Raw genomic sequence first — 17,153 nt, forward strand, 5'->3', positions numbered from 1 at the left:
GTCAGGCGTAAAGAGAAGGGTGGTGGTCGGCATATTAGTTTGCTAGGGCTGCCATGACAAAGAACCACAGAGGAGCACAGAGGACTCCAAGAACTTTGCTTTGGCTAGAGAGCTGTGTCATGGAATGACGATTAAGAGCTTTCTAAGGCAAAACCAAGATGAATGTATACAAACAGAAAACAGATCTGCAAGCATCAGAGCCCTTACTAACACTCAGAGCTGTCCAAACACTGAATGGGTGCCCTCAGAGAGGCTCCAGGACAAGCTGGTGGCCCCTCGGGAGGTCTGAGCTTCAAGCGCAGGGGGTGTATGCCAGTGTCGGAGGACGGTTCAGAACCACACAGATGCCAAGTTCAGGTGCCCCAACAAAGCGGCACATAAGACCCTGGAGCCAGCAAGGCTAAACGCGGCCATCGCAGGGCGAGCGACACCAGAAGCATAACCTTGCCCTGCGTCAGTCCTAACAGCAAAGGGTGTTGGAGTCTAAATTCAGAGAACACCGCTTCTCTCCTGGATCTAATAATACCCTGGAGAGAATCACGTCTTTCTCACCAACCGCTTTCCCAGCTGAGGCACTGCGTGAGCCAGGGCCTTATAAACTTGTTTCCAGCAATAAAGCCAGTGTTTTGGAAGGTGGGTTATCCAGGCTCCCGGATATGAGATGCTTTCAAAACATCACCCCCGCTGGATTTCCAGACCCGACTCAGCTGCACAGACTGGTGTCCTCCGCCGTCCCGCCCCCGCCCTCTTTGGAAGCGTGGATGTCCTCGGGGTCGGCGGGTGGGGAAGGGGTGGCACGCAGGGGCGGTGAGGACCTGCCACAGTCCCTGTTGGGACAATGCTGGGAAGGGAACCGGGGTGCCCGGTCAGGGGACAGTGGATCCCTCACACGGCCCCGAGAGACTGGCCGCTTCTGTTCATCCCAAGACATGCACCAAGGTATGTGAGCCAGGAACTGAAGGCAAGGGAGGACCGTCCTGTCTCAGACTCACCCGTCAGGGCAGAAGAGGGCCGAGGCACCAGCTCCCACTTAGCAGTGATGTGCAGCCCTTCCCAGGACCCAGAGCTGCGAGACATCCCCTGAGGTCGTGTCTCAAAGTACCTCCCCTACTTGCCAGGCCACGGGCAAGGTGACGCGTGCCCCCTTCAGGGCAAACGTCGTCACTCCGCAAAACAGTGAGGTGTCAGGACTGCGTTGTGACTTTCGTGGGCCCTTTTGCTTCCACGGGCCTCTTCCTCCATGAAAAAGTATTTGAAATTATATTTTACAAGTGCATTGGCATACAGAGAAGTATTACACGTCGAAGCACTTCCTGCAACTTACAAGTTCGTTATTTTGTCCCTTCTGATTTTAAGAGAAACAGAAACACCGTCGCAGGCCCCTGAAGTGCTGTGGGCCTCGGCACTGATCCCGTCGTGCTGTGGAGCCGTCGGCCCCAGGCGGGCGGGCGAGGGAGGAACACACGAAGGCCGTGAAGCGGTGGCCCGGGCGGCAGGTGGTGCGGGCGGGATGCGCGGGCCCCGGCGTGGTGGCGCTGAGGGCCGTCCGGGCAGCAGCCACGCACAGAGGAAGGTGGAAAGAGGAGCCGGTCGGGCGGGCAGATACAGGGGAAGAGTCGGCGCCTGTGGGTGCCAGGGGCTGAGCCGGGCCCCTGGGTCGCCAGCATCGGGGGGCGGGCCGCGGAGGAGAGGCTCACAGGGAGGCGTCGGGGGGATGGGGGGGAGGGCACCCGGAAGAGGAGGGAGGGCTCAGGAAGGCCCAACAGCCCGGCTGGAAAGCAGTGACCGGGGGGGACACCTGAGGACGCTGGTGACTCCTCCAAGGCCACGGGGCTCGACGCAGAACTGAAACAGAAATTCTGTTTCTAACTACACGTTATTTAAAATCCCGTCTAAAGGACGATTTCTACCTTCACACACACAACTGTCCTCTCCTCACGCAACTTATTCAGTATTTCTGTACAGATATCCATACTCAAATGTAGACACATTGTGCACTTGGCGCTCCTTTTCTGCTGGGTCACGAGTCACCACAAGCCTAGTGGCTTATACAACACCCACTGGCACCCCGGCTCTGCAGGGCACCGTCAAGGTTCTGCTCAGGGTACTTCGGGGCTGCAATCAATCAGCATCGCTGGCTGTGTGCGCCCCGTCCCCTGCTGGCACGAGCCGGGGGGGCTCTCAGTTCCTAGAGGCCCCTGCCCTCTCCCCCCAGGGGCCCCTCCATCCTCAGAGCCGGCAGTGGAGACTCTCCCTTGGGTTGAATCCCTCCTGTGCTACAAGTCCCTTTGCCAAGGAGAGCCCTGTTCCTTTTAAAGGCTCACCTCGTTAGGTCAGGTCCACCTGGGATCATTTCCTTTTTAAAGTCAGCGGGTTTAGGACCGTAATTATACCCGCAAAATCAAATTCCCTCCACAGCAACACCTAGATCAGCGTGTGAGTGAAGAGCTGGGGCCATTACACGGGGGCAGGAATCTGTGGGCGTCTTCGATTCCGCCTGCCACCCACGGGGGCACAGCGTTTCAACAGCCACGTGCCTGTGCACCTGACGGACCCAAACACCACGGCTGATGAAGGCAACGCGCCCCCATCTCAGTAATGAAACCAGCAGGGCGCTGATGATGTCATAAAGCTGTTGATGTAAAAGTAAAGTGGATGATGTCAACTTTATTCCCTGAAAATAGACTGGTTCCATGTACAACGTACGGAGACCAGCAGTGAGACCTCCCTACCCAAACACCCCACACGGGTGAGGGTTTGGGAGTGTTCATCACAGCTGGGAACGCTGCCTTGGTAGTACAATCTTTGTGTGCGTGCGTGCGTGTGTGTGTGTGCGTGTAGATATGTTGACTAGACCCTTAAATGGCTATGTTTATATGTTGCAAGTATAGATAATTTGAGATTTTTGTTTTGGATGCTAAACACTCAAGCCAATTTAATAAAAAAGACAAACTAAATATAATTATAGAAGAGCCCCCCCATCAGGGTTACCCAAGCATAGGCCCACGTGGAACTCGTATCTACTCCCGAGACAGCCCCACCTCAGTTAGCGCTTGTTAATATGCACTGCATTAAGCCCACACCTGGAGGTGATGACCGCCTCTTCCCTGGGATAACACATTTCTCCAAAAGCCATGACGTGTGGTGGTGTTACAGGACCATCTCAGATGACTTAGCTTCGTATGCCCACACAGGCAAGTCTGAACACTGGTGTTTCCCCAGATTCCAGCCAGTCCCTTCCCAAGGAGTAGACACTCAGCTGCTGCATCAGGAGAAGGGGAGAGGTATGGGGTCAGACATCTCCCTGTTCCTATTAGGAAATCTGGAAGAAGCCTGAGACCAAAAAGTGGCATCAATAGGAGTTCAAGGAGGGTATTGAATTATGGCACTCAGTACTAGAAGGTAAGGTGAGTTTATCTTTAAAGTGAATATAGGGCTGCCCTGGTGGCGCAGTGTTTGAGAGTCCGCCTGCCGATGCAGGGGACACGGGTTCGTGCCCTGGTCCGGGAAGATCCCACATGCTGCGGAGTGGCTGGGCCCGTGAGCCATGGCCGCTTAGCCTGCACGTCTGGAGCCTGTGCTCCGCAACGGGAGAGGCCACAACAGTGAGAGGCCCGCGTACCGCAAATAATAATAATAATAATAATAAAATGAATATAAAATAGGATCTAAATAGGGAATTCCCTGGCGGTCTGGTGGTTAAGCCTTCGCCTTCCAATGCAGGGGGTGCGAGTTCGATCCCTGGTCGGGGAGCTAAGATCCCACATGCCTCGGGGCCAAAAATACCAAAACATAAAACAGAAGCAGTATTGTAACAAATTCAATAAAGACTTTAAAAATGGTCCACGTCAAAAAGTCTTTAAAAATATATCTATATGATCTACAAAAATAGTAACCTCAAAAGTCCCAGCTGAGGGGCACGGTTTCCAATGAAGTGTTAAACTGGGCAGTCAAAAGGCCACACAGGGCTTCCCTGGTGGCGCAGTGGTTGAGAGTCCGCCTGCCGATGCAGGGGACACGGGTTCGTGCCCCGGTCCGGGAAGATCCCACGTGCCGCGGAGCGGCTGGGCCCGTGAGCCATGGCCGCTGAGCCTGCGCGTCCGGAGCCTGTGCTCCGCAACGGGAGAGGCCACAACATTGAGAGGCCCGCGTAACGCAAAAAAAAAAAAAAAAAAAAAAAAAAAAAAAAAGCCACACAAGGACTCAACCTGCCTGACCAGTGCCGCTGGGTCACCCTGGTCCAGCTCCCACTGGTCTGGGTTTGCTTTGACTGAATAACTTCAGCTGGTCTAAGATGTGAACCTGTAACCCTGAGTTGGATGAATGAATCTGTGACTCTATGAAAAAAGTCATAAGCTCCCATGGAATCTTACCCCAACTACACGCCATTGCTCCAACTGCTGAAGACAGGCGGCCGATCATGTGCAGATTTGAAAGCCCGCCTTAGACGATCCCATCAGCACCCCGACAGAGGCAGCCGCACTGAGCACCCCCACACACCCATACACCGCGCTGGCGGCCAAGGAAACGCCACACACCTAAATGTGTAATTGCTGCCTCGTTGGCTTTTCAAACGTTCTCTCTCTCCGTCCACGCACGCAGAGAGCACCGTCGCTGTACAACAGCCCCTCCTCCAGCAGGGAGGGGCATGGGGGGGGCTCCCATCACTGCGTAAAACGGAATGTGCGGTTGAGCCCGTTCCCCTCTGAGCTACAAGCTCGTTTGACAAGTGTCGTTAGGGCAGAAAAATGCATCTTTCAGTTGCCAAGCTTTTCACTTCTCCTGCAAAAAAGTTCTTCTTCCTCCTAGGATTTATTAACTTCTTCATATACAGATTTAGAAAGAGAAGGAAGAAAATTTATTGATATATGATATCATACGGTATTACATTTTGCCCCAGGATGTTATTACTAATGTTGTGTGTTTTTTATTGACATCGTAACAGAAGGAATCTTAGGAAACACGGAGTACAGTGGTAATGCCTTGGGAGATGCCTGCGCCACGTGACTGTCTATCTTAGCCCTATTTCTGAAATGCCCCAAGACCTCGAGAGGTGGGACCTAGTTCATCACCGCCTCCCCCAAAAGAACACTGGTGACAGCTGCCATCACGGATGGACTCAAGGGTCATGAAGATGCACCAGCTGATGCCTCCACTAAGCTGTCCCTGGGCTTTGCTGGTCTGGACCACTGGCCCTACTTCTCTCGCAGAACAGAAGAGAATCGGGCTTTTCCATGGCTGGTGGAGGGCATACCTGCGGACGGGGAAGTCATTCGTCGGGGACTACGGTGCACAGAGCAGGTGTAGGCTGTAATCCCAGCAGTGGGGCAACAGCACAGGAGTGCAGGGGCCGCACTCATGGAAACCATGCGGAACAAGCACGTGGAGATGGGTGGGGCTGTCACCCATGCGGGGGGACGGCCATGCGTGAGAGCCATCAGGTTTAAAGGATGCTCACTTATCTCGCGAGGAACGGAGTCTGCCACCAGGAGACGATGAGGGCAGAAGCCCTGGATTCGATGGGCAAAGCCTCTGCCATTTAGAGGCTTATGTGATTTGGGGCCAGTTACTTAATTGCTCTGAGCCTTGATTTCCTCATTTGTAAGGATAGTACTACTCTCTGTACCTCACAAGGCCACTGTCTTTACGTGCAGGTCGTGTGCACAGAAGTGATTTTTTTTTTTATGGCAAAGCTCCATATCTGTGCTGTAGCCTCTAGATACATGGGGCTGTTTTAATTTAAATTAGCTGAAGTTAAGTACAATGAAAAACTCAATGCCTCAGTCACACTGGTCAGGTACGCAGCAGTCACATGTGGCTAGTGGCTGCCGTGGTGGAGCCCGCGGGTACAGGACGTTCATCCTCACGGAAAGTTCCACTGGACGTGCTGCCTTACACCATCCTTGGCTCACCAGCCTGGTTTTCCAGCAAAGTCTCCATGCCATCACCTTGTGGACGGTTTTTACTACCAGTGTTTTCTCAGGTCACCTCTCGCCACGACCACGGCCAGGAAGGGCTTGTGCACTGAGACCGTTCTCTACCCCGTCTTCTCCAGCACCTTCGGTACTACAGGCCCTTACAAGAACCTTGCTTTGTTTTATCCCAAAGCTCAAATAATCGGTGAGTCCGTCTTTCAAAATGACGGATTGCAGAGGAAACTCTAATTCGAAAAGATACATGCACCCCAATGTTCAGAGCAGCTCTATTTACAACAGCCAAGACATGGAAACAACCTAAATGTCCATCGACAGATGAATGGATAAAGAAGAGGTTGTACCTATATACAATGGAATACTACTCAGGGACTTCCCTGGTGGTGCAGTGGTTAAGAATCCGCCTGCCAATGAAGGGGACACGGGTTCGAGCCCTGGTCCGGGAAGATCCCACGTGCCGCGGAACAACTAAGCCTGTGCACCACAACTACTGAGCCTGTGCTCTAGAGCCCACGAGCCACAACTACTGAGACCGTGAGCCACAACTACTGAAGCCTGCACGCCTAGAGCCCACACTCTGCAACAAGAGAAGCCACAGCAATGAGAAGCCCACGCACCGCAAGGAAGAGCAGCCCCCGCTCGCCACAACCGGAGAGAGCCCGCGCGCAGCAACGAACACCCGATGCAGCCAAAAATAAATAAATAAATTAAAAAAAAAAGAATGCTTTCTTAAAAAAGAAAAAAAAGAAATACTACTCAGCCATAAAGAAGAGTGAAATAATGCCATTTGCGGCAACATGGATGGACCTGGAGATTGTCATACTGAGTGAAGTCAGACAGAGAAAGACAAACATCATATGATGTTGCTTATATATGGAATCTAAAAAAATGATACAAATGAACTTGTTTACAAAATAGAAACAGACTCACAGACATAGAAAACAAACTTATGGTTACCAAAGGGGAAAGAGGGGGAGGGATAAATTAGGGATAAATTATACACACTACTATACATAAAATAGCTAAACAACAGGGACCAACTGTAGAGCACAGGGAGCTGTGTTCAATATCTTGTAATAAACCGTAACAGAAAAGAATATGAAAAAGAACAGATATATAACGGAATCACTTTGCTGTGCTAACACAACATTGTAAATCAACCAACTATACTTCAATAAAACAACAACAACGGATTGGAGGAGAAGGTGGGCTCTGCACCCCTCGCATGAGGGTAGTTCCTTGGGGAGGGGGCCAGGGTTTAATCTGATCCAGTTAGTGCCTGATGCACCTACACGGCACTTACGTTCTTTACTGTCTCTCCCTCCCTATACGGTAAGAAGGGCTGGACAGACTAAACCATTCCACAGAATGAGGAAGGGATTAGCGCTCAGCCACTTGCTCAAAGACACTCAGGTCTGTGACAGATGTCCCGGGCCCCAGCCAGTTCCATCCTGGGACATAGCCACATTCAACCTGGACAGGACTGAAGCTAGCATCCCGGCCACGGCACAATTAAACAGATGGGTATACGCGCTGCCCAGTTTTTGATTCCACAAGCAAAATTTCACTCTTGTTAATTAATTCCATTCTGAGCCTCATTTTTCAAGCTAATCCGGTTCGTTTTAGGTCAGGAGCAATTCACTAGTACGCAAAAAAATTAGAAGTCAAATAAGAAAAAAAAAAAAAACACCTTCAGTGCAAAATCCTCAAGTTCTTTCAATATAAAAAGCATGTCTCAAAATAAGGGAGATCAGTGACAATCTGAGGCTAGAACATCAATCACACAACAATCAAGTTGGGTAAGAAACAGAGACTTGGGTTTTGTCTAAAGGGAGAAAAGTTATCTTCCTGGGGACAGATCATACCCTAGTGGTCCAGAGGGTGGGCTCCGGGGTCGGGAAGGCTGGGTTTAATCCCAGGTCTGTCCCTTTAGGCTGAGACTTCGGACGAGGTAGCGAATCTCTCTGGGCTTTGGCTTCCTTACCGTGAAACAGAGGCAGGAGCACCCCTACCTCCCAAGACGGCTGTGAACAGAAAGTGAGCAATGCACGTAGAGCGCTTAGTTGTGGAGCCTGGCCCGCGGCAAGCGCTCCGTGGATGCAAACTGTCCTTTTCTGAACTGAAGAAGCAGCTCCTAATCTACTGATTAGACTGAAGGGAGGAAAAGGCTCCCAGAGCAGCTGGTCCAGCCACACCAAGTGTGCGGCCCCTCACAGATGCTCCCAGGGTCTCCTGGACACCCCCGGTGATGTGCACGGGGTCAGGCGGCAGGGTCCCCTGGCCTGGGGGCTCCATTTGGCTTCCGGCTTCTGAAGCCCAGTGTCTCTGGTGTAGGCGCACTCACTGAGCGGTAGGACCACGCTCGCCATTTAGAACGGCTCTGCCCCCGCTCGGCACCCAGCACTCAACCCTCTAGAGACTGTCCAGGTGTCCTCTGCGGGCAGAGCACCGGCCCTTAACTAAAGCTCCCGCACGGTCCTCCCAGGCCTCTGCTCTGTGCCCCCCTCTGCCCGGTGCTCTCCCAGCCACCACCTCCGGCTCAGGGACCCTGGGTCTCACACTGCAGAGGCAGGCGGCCTATCTCAACACACTCAAATGGGAGAATTCGGCGCTTTTGACCATACCAGCTTTTTTTTTTTTTTTCATTAGTAGACTCTTTTCTTTCTTCCCCAAAGAGTCTCAGGGCTGCACATAACCACCATAGGTCAACACAGCATTAACTCAACTGTGCTCGTTTTCCCCACTTTATTCTCAATCTTTCTGACATGGTAGAGACAGAACAGCAGTCTCTACAGAGACAGTTTCCTCCTGTGCCCATGGAAGGGTCACAGGCTTCCAAGATGAGTGACCTCAGTGTCGCAGACTAAGAACCCACGGACGCCCGGTGACACGGCTTCCCCTGAAACTGGACATGCCCTCTTCTGGACAAACCCCTCCTTGCACCCCGCAGCTCACTGGGAGCCATGGACGAGGGCACAGGCTGGGCCCTCGGCTCGCAGACGGCACGGGCCGGAGGACCTGCTGGGGTCGGGGCAGCTCTCGGCAGGCCTGTGACACACCAAGAACATTCTCTCCAGTGCGCCACGTGCCTCTGGTGTGGAAACGACAGTGGTTTTGCAAAAAGAAGGCATCGGCCGCGGTCTCAGAGCACAGAGCTTTGTACCCGAGGAGCAAGTGCATCTCGGGATGGTCAGAGCCTCACGTCACCAGTGATTCCCCCACCTGCTCATTCCACTGCCGTCAAAACCTGGGGTCACAAAGCCTACAGATCCTCCAGGGGACCCGCGACAAGTACTCCAGGCTGTGGGCGCCTCCGTCTGCCTCGAGGATTCTCCACTGTGGACAGGAACGCCGCGGATCACCTGATTCTCCTGAAAAGGACACTTCGAAGGTGAGTCACAGAAACACTCCGATGGGTGTCAAAGACGCCCGCCCATGTTTGAAAGAAGATACTGCATGGGCGCGCACTGGCCCTGAGCCGGGTCACCGGGTGTCTCCTCTCCCTCCCTGAAGGGGTCCTGGGAGCGGAGACCGCGGAGTAGGGGGCCGGCCAGCCCTGTGGCTCACATCCCTGCCTCCACCTATCATCGCCTGGCGATCTGGGGTAAATGACTCAGTCTCTTCGGTTTTCCCAGGTGTAAAGTAAGGACAGCAAGACGCTTGTCAAGGTTGCGTCCTCTCAGTGGCCATGCTCAGGGCTGGCCTGTGGCGAGTGACACTGGCTCTCACCTGTCAACCTCAATCCCTGCCTGCACCATCCACCTTCCCCTCTGGGGCACCCGGGAGCCTTTCTTAGCCCCACAGGCGCCACCCTACAGCCTCACAACATTCCACACATCCCTCGCACACAGGTCACAATGCACTCAGGAATATTTTTTAACTTACTTTTTTATTGAAGTGTAGTTGACTTACAGTGTTGTGTTCATTTCCGCTGTACAGCACAGTGACCCAGTTATACACATATAGACTTTCTTTTTCATATTCTTTTCCATGATGGTTTATCACCGGATACTGAATATGGTTCCCTGTGCTGTACAGTAGGACCTTGTTGTTTACCCGTTCTATATGTAATAGTTTGTACCTGCTGACCCCAAACTCCCAATCCTTCCCTCTCCCACCCTCCCTCCCCCTTGGCAACCACAAGTCTGTTCCCTATGTCTGTGAGTCCATTTCTGTTTCGTTGATAAGGTCAGTTGTGTCATACTTTAGATTCCACATATAAGTGATACCATATGGTATCTGTCTTTCTCTGTCTGACTCACTTCACTTAGTATGATAATCTCTAGGCCCATCCCTGTTGCTGCAAATGGCGTTATTTCACTCTTTTTTATGGCTGAGTAGTATTCCATTGTATCTATTACTCATGAATATTTTTCATACGTCCATCTCTCCTAGGAGGGAGGCCATTAGGGCTCCATTCACTCCTGGGTCTTCAGTGCTGAGCACAATGTTAATCCCATAAAATGTGGTTAGAAAACAACCTGCACTTAGGTTTTCCTTTGTAGACGTCTTGTTTTCCCATCTGTTTTGTAAACTCCTTGATTATAGGGATGTCTCTGACTTCAGAAGAAATAAAAAAAAGCTGGCAAGCCCCTTAGGCTGTAGAGAGGGAAGGCTGAAGAAGTCGTGGTCCCTGCCCTCTAGGAAGCCAGGGAGCCTCAGACACAAACAGGCTGTGTGAGTTAGGTGGTAGCGGAAATCCCTCTGCAGTGGAACCGACGGGATGGAGACAGAGATACAGAGAGAGTTCTATCCATCTATCCATCTAGCAAGAGACAGAGGTATTTATTTCAAGAAACTGATCGTGTGATTACGGAGGTTCGTTAAGTCCAAAATCTGCAAGACAGCCTGGCAGGCTGGAGACCCAGGGTAGAGCTGCAGTTCGTATCCAAAGGCCGTCTGCTGGCAGAATTGCCTCTCCTTTCAGCGAGGTCAGGCTTTTTCTATTTAGGCCTTCAACTGATTGGATGAGGCCCACCCACATGAGGGAGGGCACTCTGCTTTACTCAAAGTCCACTGATCTAAATGGTAACGTCATCTAAAAATACCTCCACTGGGACATCCAGAATAGTGTTTGACCAAATAACTGGGTGCTGTGGCCCAGCCAAATTGGCACGAAATTACCCATCACGCCCTCCGAGCCCTGCTAACGTCAGAGGGTAAAGCCAGAAAGGCCGGGTCAGAAAAGAGGTGAAGCAGAGCAGGCATTCACGGGCACCCTGCAACCGCCCCCTTCCCCTCCCCCCGGCACCAGAACCATCTGACAACAGACTGCCAGAGAACACTACACGTGACTGCAAGCACCTCTCCTGCACGGAACGCAGACGGCCCGCGCTGGGACCAAAAGCCGAGCACATACCCTGTCCCGACCACTCACCTGCCCGTAACTAGGAGTCCCAAAGGCACAGCAGGTAGAGCAGCCCGACCAGGGGGAGTGTGACCAGAGTTGAACATTCAACCAGACCAGGGTGCCAGGTGACCCCGCCTCTGAGCTCCAGAAGCATCCACAGTGTATCCGGAGGATGCCTTTGCCTGGGGGGATTTCACTCTTTCTGTGTGATCGTGTATCATCCCGCAGCTAAGAGAGATGCTCCCAGCTGTTTGGGATGATGAAAAAGTTCTGGAAATGGATAGTGATGATGGTTGCGCAACACTGGGATGTATTTAATGCCGCCTAAAGGGTAAATTTCACGTGACGTACATTTCACCACAATAAAAAAAAAAAAAGATACGCTCCTTCAGGATAGGCCCACAAGACACAATACAAATTTCATCCCTCAAAGTCCTCGAATGAGTTTGACAGATTACCTCAGACTCGTGGCCCCAGTCCTACAGGCAGCAGTCTCCTGGCTGCCATCGTCACACACTGATTCGGTATTCAGCGTTCGGTGCAGGGGCAGACCCCAAGGTAGACACCTTGGGTCCGAGGGCTTTTGTGGTGAGTAGGCCTGCAGGGAAGCTCTACAAACGCCAAGTGGGGGACCGGCCCCACCACGATCAAGGCCTCTCACACAAGATTCTGGAAGGAGGGCTGGAGGAGAGAGCTGAGGACAGACGAGGCGACACCACCTCATCACACGGGACAGCATCTCCACGCGGGTGTGACTCTCTCTGCAGTGACCGCACCTCCTCTGATGGCTTCTTCCTCCTGGAAGAAATCCCTCCCTCCCTCTTGCACCCCCAGAAGTGAAACACATTAACTCCTTCATTTTCAGGGCGACACAGTTCACCTCTTCTCCCACACACCTCCCTACCGTCTCCTCACGGGTTAGATCACCCAGGATTCTCAACCACTTTCATCTGATTCTGAGATTCCCCTTCAGATGAATTCAAGAGTAGTGAGCCTATAAAAGTACTGAAAATACCGGGGTTCCCCTGGACACCCTCCCCGTCAGCAGCAGTGTCCGTCAAACTGTGGGTTTTCCTTCCTCGCTCGGGTGCCCTTAGGGGAAGCACTCACCGCTTCTGAGGCTTGGAGCTCCTGGTCAGCTCTCACAATGACCTTTACTGGGACCACTTGAGAAACCACGACCCAATCTGGAATGTTTTTTTCCTCACTTAAACCTTGATCTAGAATCTTTCAAGCGGAGCTAATCCCCAATGCGGCCCTACCTCAGAAGCATGCAGTCCAGTCAGCAAACCTTACAGTCTTGGCCGAATGACACTATAGAGCCAAAGCCAGGCCATGGGTCTCCTGGAATCCACTGTCCCTTCCAGGTATCAGCTGTGTCCATGACAGGGTAACAGGAGGAAAGTTGTCTGGTCAGCTTTGCAGACCCTAACTGGCAGGCCCCGGGGCAATTCTGTTAACTGTGTCACACACAACAGCAAAGCCTCAGTGGCCCGCGATCACTTTTATGAGTTCATGGTTTCAGGACTCGGCGATCCAGCTGGGATATCTGCCCAGGGTCAGGGCGGAGAGGCCAGAGGAGAACCATGCACACGCCCTTTCCAACCCCTTCATGCGCCACGTCTGCCGGCCTCCCATCGGCCAGCCTCAGACCTGCTACCAGCGGGAGGGCAGCAGCATGGCCACAGCCTCTTTAGGCTCAGTAACCGGGATCCTCCAGTGGAAAGTTATTTAGAAGAAGAATTTATTTGACAAACTAAAATGAAGAAAATGGGCTTGTGTACACCGTCCCACAGGTGACGTTAAAAAAGAAGAATCACAGAACCTTGCAGTAGAAGGGGCCTCACTGATTAAGGCCCCCCATCCTTTCACTATACAGCTAAGGACACTAAGATCCAGGACAATTTGGGAGCCGGCTTAGTTCACACAGGAAGTAGCAGAGCTGGGCTGTAGCTGGCCCCCAGGACTGAGGAGGGGGTCCCTAAACATTAGCAGAGCTGAGCCAACTCATCTGGGAAACGGGTGTGCACACCACTGCCCCCTGTACCTCACGGCTGGTGTGAGAACAGAGGAGATGCAGGTGTGAAAGCTCGGGGGTGGGAGGCTCCCCCTGCCCCTCGCCCCATGGCTGGATCTGCCTGGGCCACTGCCTAACCAGGATTAGGGTCTGGGGGACCAAGACAAGGGCCAGGATGCTAAAAGGACAACCGTCCTCAGGCCGCATGGGTCCTTCTCAGACAGAGGTGTCCCTCCCTGCTTTGCTGCCACCACAAACACCTTCATCTCGACCAACGAACTGGGGAGGCCACGAAAGTCCTCGCTCCACCTGCCACAGGACAGCCTGCAGTCAAGGGTAGGTACCCCTTCAGCACCTGCGTGCACGGGGTTTCCAGTCACCCCGGCCTCGGCGGAGGCCAGACTGCTTGGGACCGGGAGCTGCCAGCTTCCATCCTGACATCTAAATTCAAACCCTCAAGCTGCACAAAGCTTCCTAGGATCAGAGAGTTTTAGAAATAAAAGGAAATTTCAAGGTACCATCCAAACCTTTTATCTGACAGATGGGGATTTTATAGGTTTCACAGAAACTAGGAGGAACCCGCACAGAGAGGAAGAGAGAGAGAGAGAGAGAGAGAGAGAGAGAGAGAGGCCTTGCAGGTAATGGTCGTGACTCCTCGCTACTCATCAAGTTTACAGTAAAAAGGAAGTGGTGGGCTTCCCTGCTGGCGCAGTGGTTGAGAGTCCACCTGCTGATGCAGGGGACACGGGTTCGTGCCCCGGTCCGGGAAGATCCCACATGCCGCGGAGCAGCTGGGCCCGTGAGCCATGGCCGCTGAGCCTGCGCGTCCAGAGCCTGTGCTCTGCAACGGGAGAGGCCACAGCGGTGAGAGGCCTGCGTACCGCAAAAAAAAAGGAAGTGGTGCCAGATGCACGCAGAACCCACATGCGCACATTCCTTCAAAACCCACACAGGCAGAACCCTGGGAAGGCAGAGCCATGACTTTGTACCCCGGTGCCTGGCACGATGCTGCAGGCCACAGCACTCAGCGGTTAAGTATTTATTCAAAGAATGACTGAATGTCATATATATACAGTGAAACGGGCTCCCCTGTCCCCAGGGCAGTGTCACGGCAAAAGATACTATAGTGATGGCAGGGGTTGTGTGGGGAGGGAGGGCCCAGGCTGTACGTCCAGAGTGTTTCCCGCTCTGGGGTGGGTCTGTCTAGCAACAGCCTGAAGCCTGTGCGTGAGCCCAGCTGGAGAGCCTGGGCCCAGCCCGACCTGAAGCCCCCCGGCCTGCGGGGCAGGGCGGGCTGCTGCTTGGGGCACATGCACCTTCCTTGCCGCGGCTCGAGCACATGCGGCACGGAGATGTCAGCTGAACCTCCCTACGAATCCTTCCCTGGCTCGGGGGAGGGGGGTGCAAGGCCCCTGCGCCTTGGGCCTGGGGCTGCAGCCGGGCAGGGCAGTGAGGGCCGCCGAGTGGCCCGAGCGGCAGGGCGGGAGGAACCAGCCCAGCCGGGGTCCGCTTCGCCAGCCCCATCTCTTCCTTCCGTGCGCCCCGCACCCTGCCGCTCCGGCAGCTCGGCGGCGTCTGGCACTGTTCCCGCAGCAGAGCTCGGCCACCTCTGCAGGGCAGAGCCAGGGAGCAGGCAGCAAGGCAGGCTCAGAGGGCCGGGCTCCTGATGCCGTTGCAGGCCTCTGAAGAAGGTGTCCTTAGGACAGAGCCCCGGCGGGGTCTGGGGGGTGTTTCTGGGACGTCACACGGCACGCTCTCGAGAGCCATGGCAGCGACCTCTGTGCCCAGCATTCTGGTGAAGCCTCTGGCTGACACTGTAAGGGCCTGAGCCCTGATCGGTGTTTACGGCTATTGTTTAACCCCAGGGGCCGGAGTGGGCAGGAAGAACGTGCAGCGGACAGCGCCAGCTAGCCCCGGGCCCCAGCAAGGAAGAGAGCAGCGCAGCCCAGCCGAAGCTGCAGCATCTGTGAGGTGCAGTGAAAAGGGTAAGTGGGCAAGTTCACCGGTTACCAAATCCTCCCTCGGCCTCCAGGGCCAGCCCGGGGCTCACCTGGATGATGAAGCCAGTGGAAGAGCACTGCCGGACCCAGAGGCTGAATTTCCGCTTTTTCCTCTTCCGCAGCTCCCGCTCTGTGCACGTGGCAATGAACACAGGGTCCTCATCAATCAGGGGTTCGTGTAGCACCTGCCGGGAAAGAAAAAGCAGAGATTCTCACGGAAGGCAGCGTGAGCGCAGGGTGGGTCTTCAAGTCTGGGCTCAAATCTAGTCTCTGCCTTTGACCAGCTGTGTGACCTTGGCTAAGTTACTTTACCTCTCTGATCCTGAGTCCCCTTGAGTCTCCTCGAGTCTCCTCATTTGTCTATACCAGTGTTTCGGGAAGGATTAAATGAGAAACTGGCACTTAGCAGGTGTTTAGTAAATGGAAATCATCATGACAGTTATTATTATTGGCCCAAGGTCCTCAGTCCAAACTCTCACTTGGGAGAGGGACCTCCAGCAGGGGTCCTGACTTCCAGCTGGACATGCCTGGTGGGGACACCCACTTCCTTTCAAGGAAGACCTTTCCACTGATGGACGCTCCAACCGTTCACTGACGCAAAGGTGACCTACATCTAACCTAAACCTACCGACCCAACTTCACACGATTCTTTAGGTTCTTTAGGTTTTCCGGACAGCTCTCATGCTGGCCCACGACCTTCTTTTTCCCAGGCTAAACATTCTCTTTTTAAAAACTCTTCCTGAAATGACCCAGTTCCCTCATTGCCACGACCGAGCCTCTCGCTCTCCTCTGGGTCATCACGTCCTTTCTGACGTGGGACTCCCCAGGCAATTTTTAAACTTACTTCACCTATTTCCACTTCTAGATGGCACGGTGACAGGACTTTTTCAATGACAAGACAATAAAGTAAAAAGAAATGGCATAAAAACAGGTTCCAGGGGTTCCCCAAGTTTTGTTTCTTCAAGCTAAAGCTTTTGGGGGGACTTCTGGGTAAATTTTAGGAAGCTGTTACGCTTCCCTTCCAATCCAACTTCAAGCTTCCTTATGGATTGGTACGTACATGTGTCGTTCACTGAAATGAAGAATGCTGGAAGTACTATGATTCCAAGAACTCTCCACAAAACTCCAGGTCAGGGGCTGGCCCACTGCCCGCTCTAAATGAAGTTTTCCCAGAACCCGCCGTGCCCCTCACTGACGTGCTGTCAGTGGCTGCTTTTGGGCTACAAGGTCCCAACACAGACCACACGGCCCCCAAAGTCTAATACCTGGCCACTGACGGAAAAAGCGTGCCAATGCCCGCTCTCCATCAGGGCCTTTCAACTTGAATAAACAAACAAGTCACCTGGGAATCTTATGAAATGTGGGTTCTGTTTCGGAAAGCTTGGGGCAGGGCCTGAGTTTCTGCATTCCCAGCGAGCTCCCAGGTGATGTCAGAAAGTGGCCTGGCGAGGGCAGAACAGGGGATAACACTGACCGAGTGTGAGATGGACAGTGGCCTTCCACTCTCCTATCAATGTTACCTCGAATTCCACTTAAGAAATAACGGCCCTGCAGTGTTGGGTCTTAGGTGTGCATACCAGCCCCTCCAGGGTTCTGTTGCTGGAAGCGGGGGGCATTAAGCCCGGCCTCCCCTGCCTTGAGCTCACGAAGGGGAGGCTGGAGAGGCTGACCTCGTGCCCGGTTCCGTGCGGCTCCCCAAACCTTCAAAGCCCATGTGGAACCACTGTAGCAGGATGGCCACGTCCCACACACGGAGGGGCGGGCGGGTGGAGTGGGGAGTGAGGAAGATGCGGCCCTCTCTCTGCTCTCCAGAAAGCCAACGTCCTCTACTCCACCTGCACTTATCACAGAGT

General features: G+C 53.4%; 1 protein-coding gene across 1 annotated transcript in view; it reads right to left on the minus strand.

The window, feature by feature from the left end:
• Positions 1-17,153, minus strand: part of PGBD5 (piggyBac transposable element derived 5) — an 89,071-nt gene that overhangs the window by 14,583 nt on the left and 57,335 nt on the right. Inside the window, 1 exon segment of the mRNA XM_032608458.1 lies at positions 15,351-15,485. Within this exon segment, the coding sequence (XP_032464349.1) occupies positions 15,351-15,485 (135 nt within the window).

This window comes from Phocoena sinus, chromosome 16 (genome assembly GCF_008692025.1).
Source record: "Phocoena sinus isolate mPhoSin1 chromosome 16, mPhoSin1.pri, whole genome shotgun sequence".
In the NCBI taxonomy this organism is placed as follows: Eukaryota; Metazoa; Chordata; class Mammalia; order Artiodactyla; family Phocoenidae; genus Phocoena; species Phocoena sinus.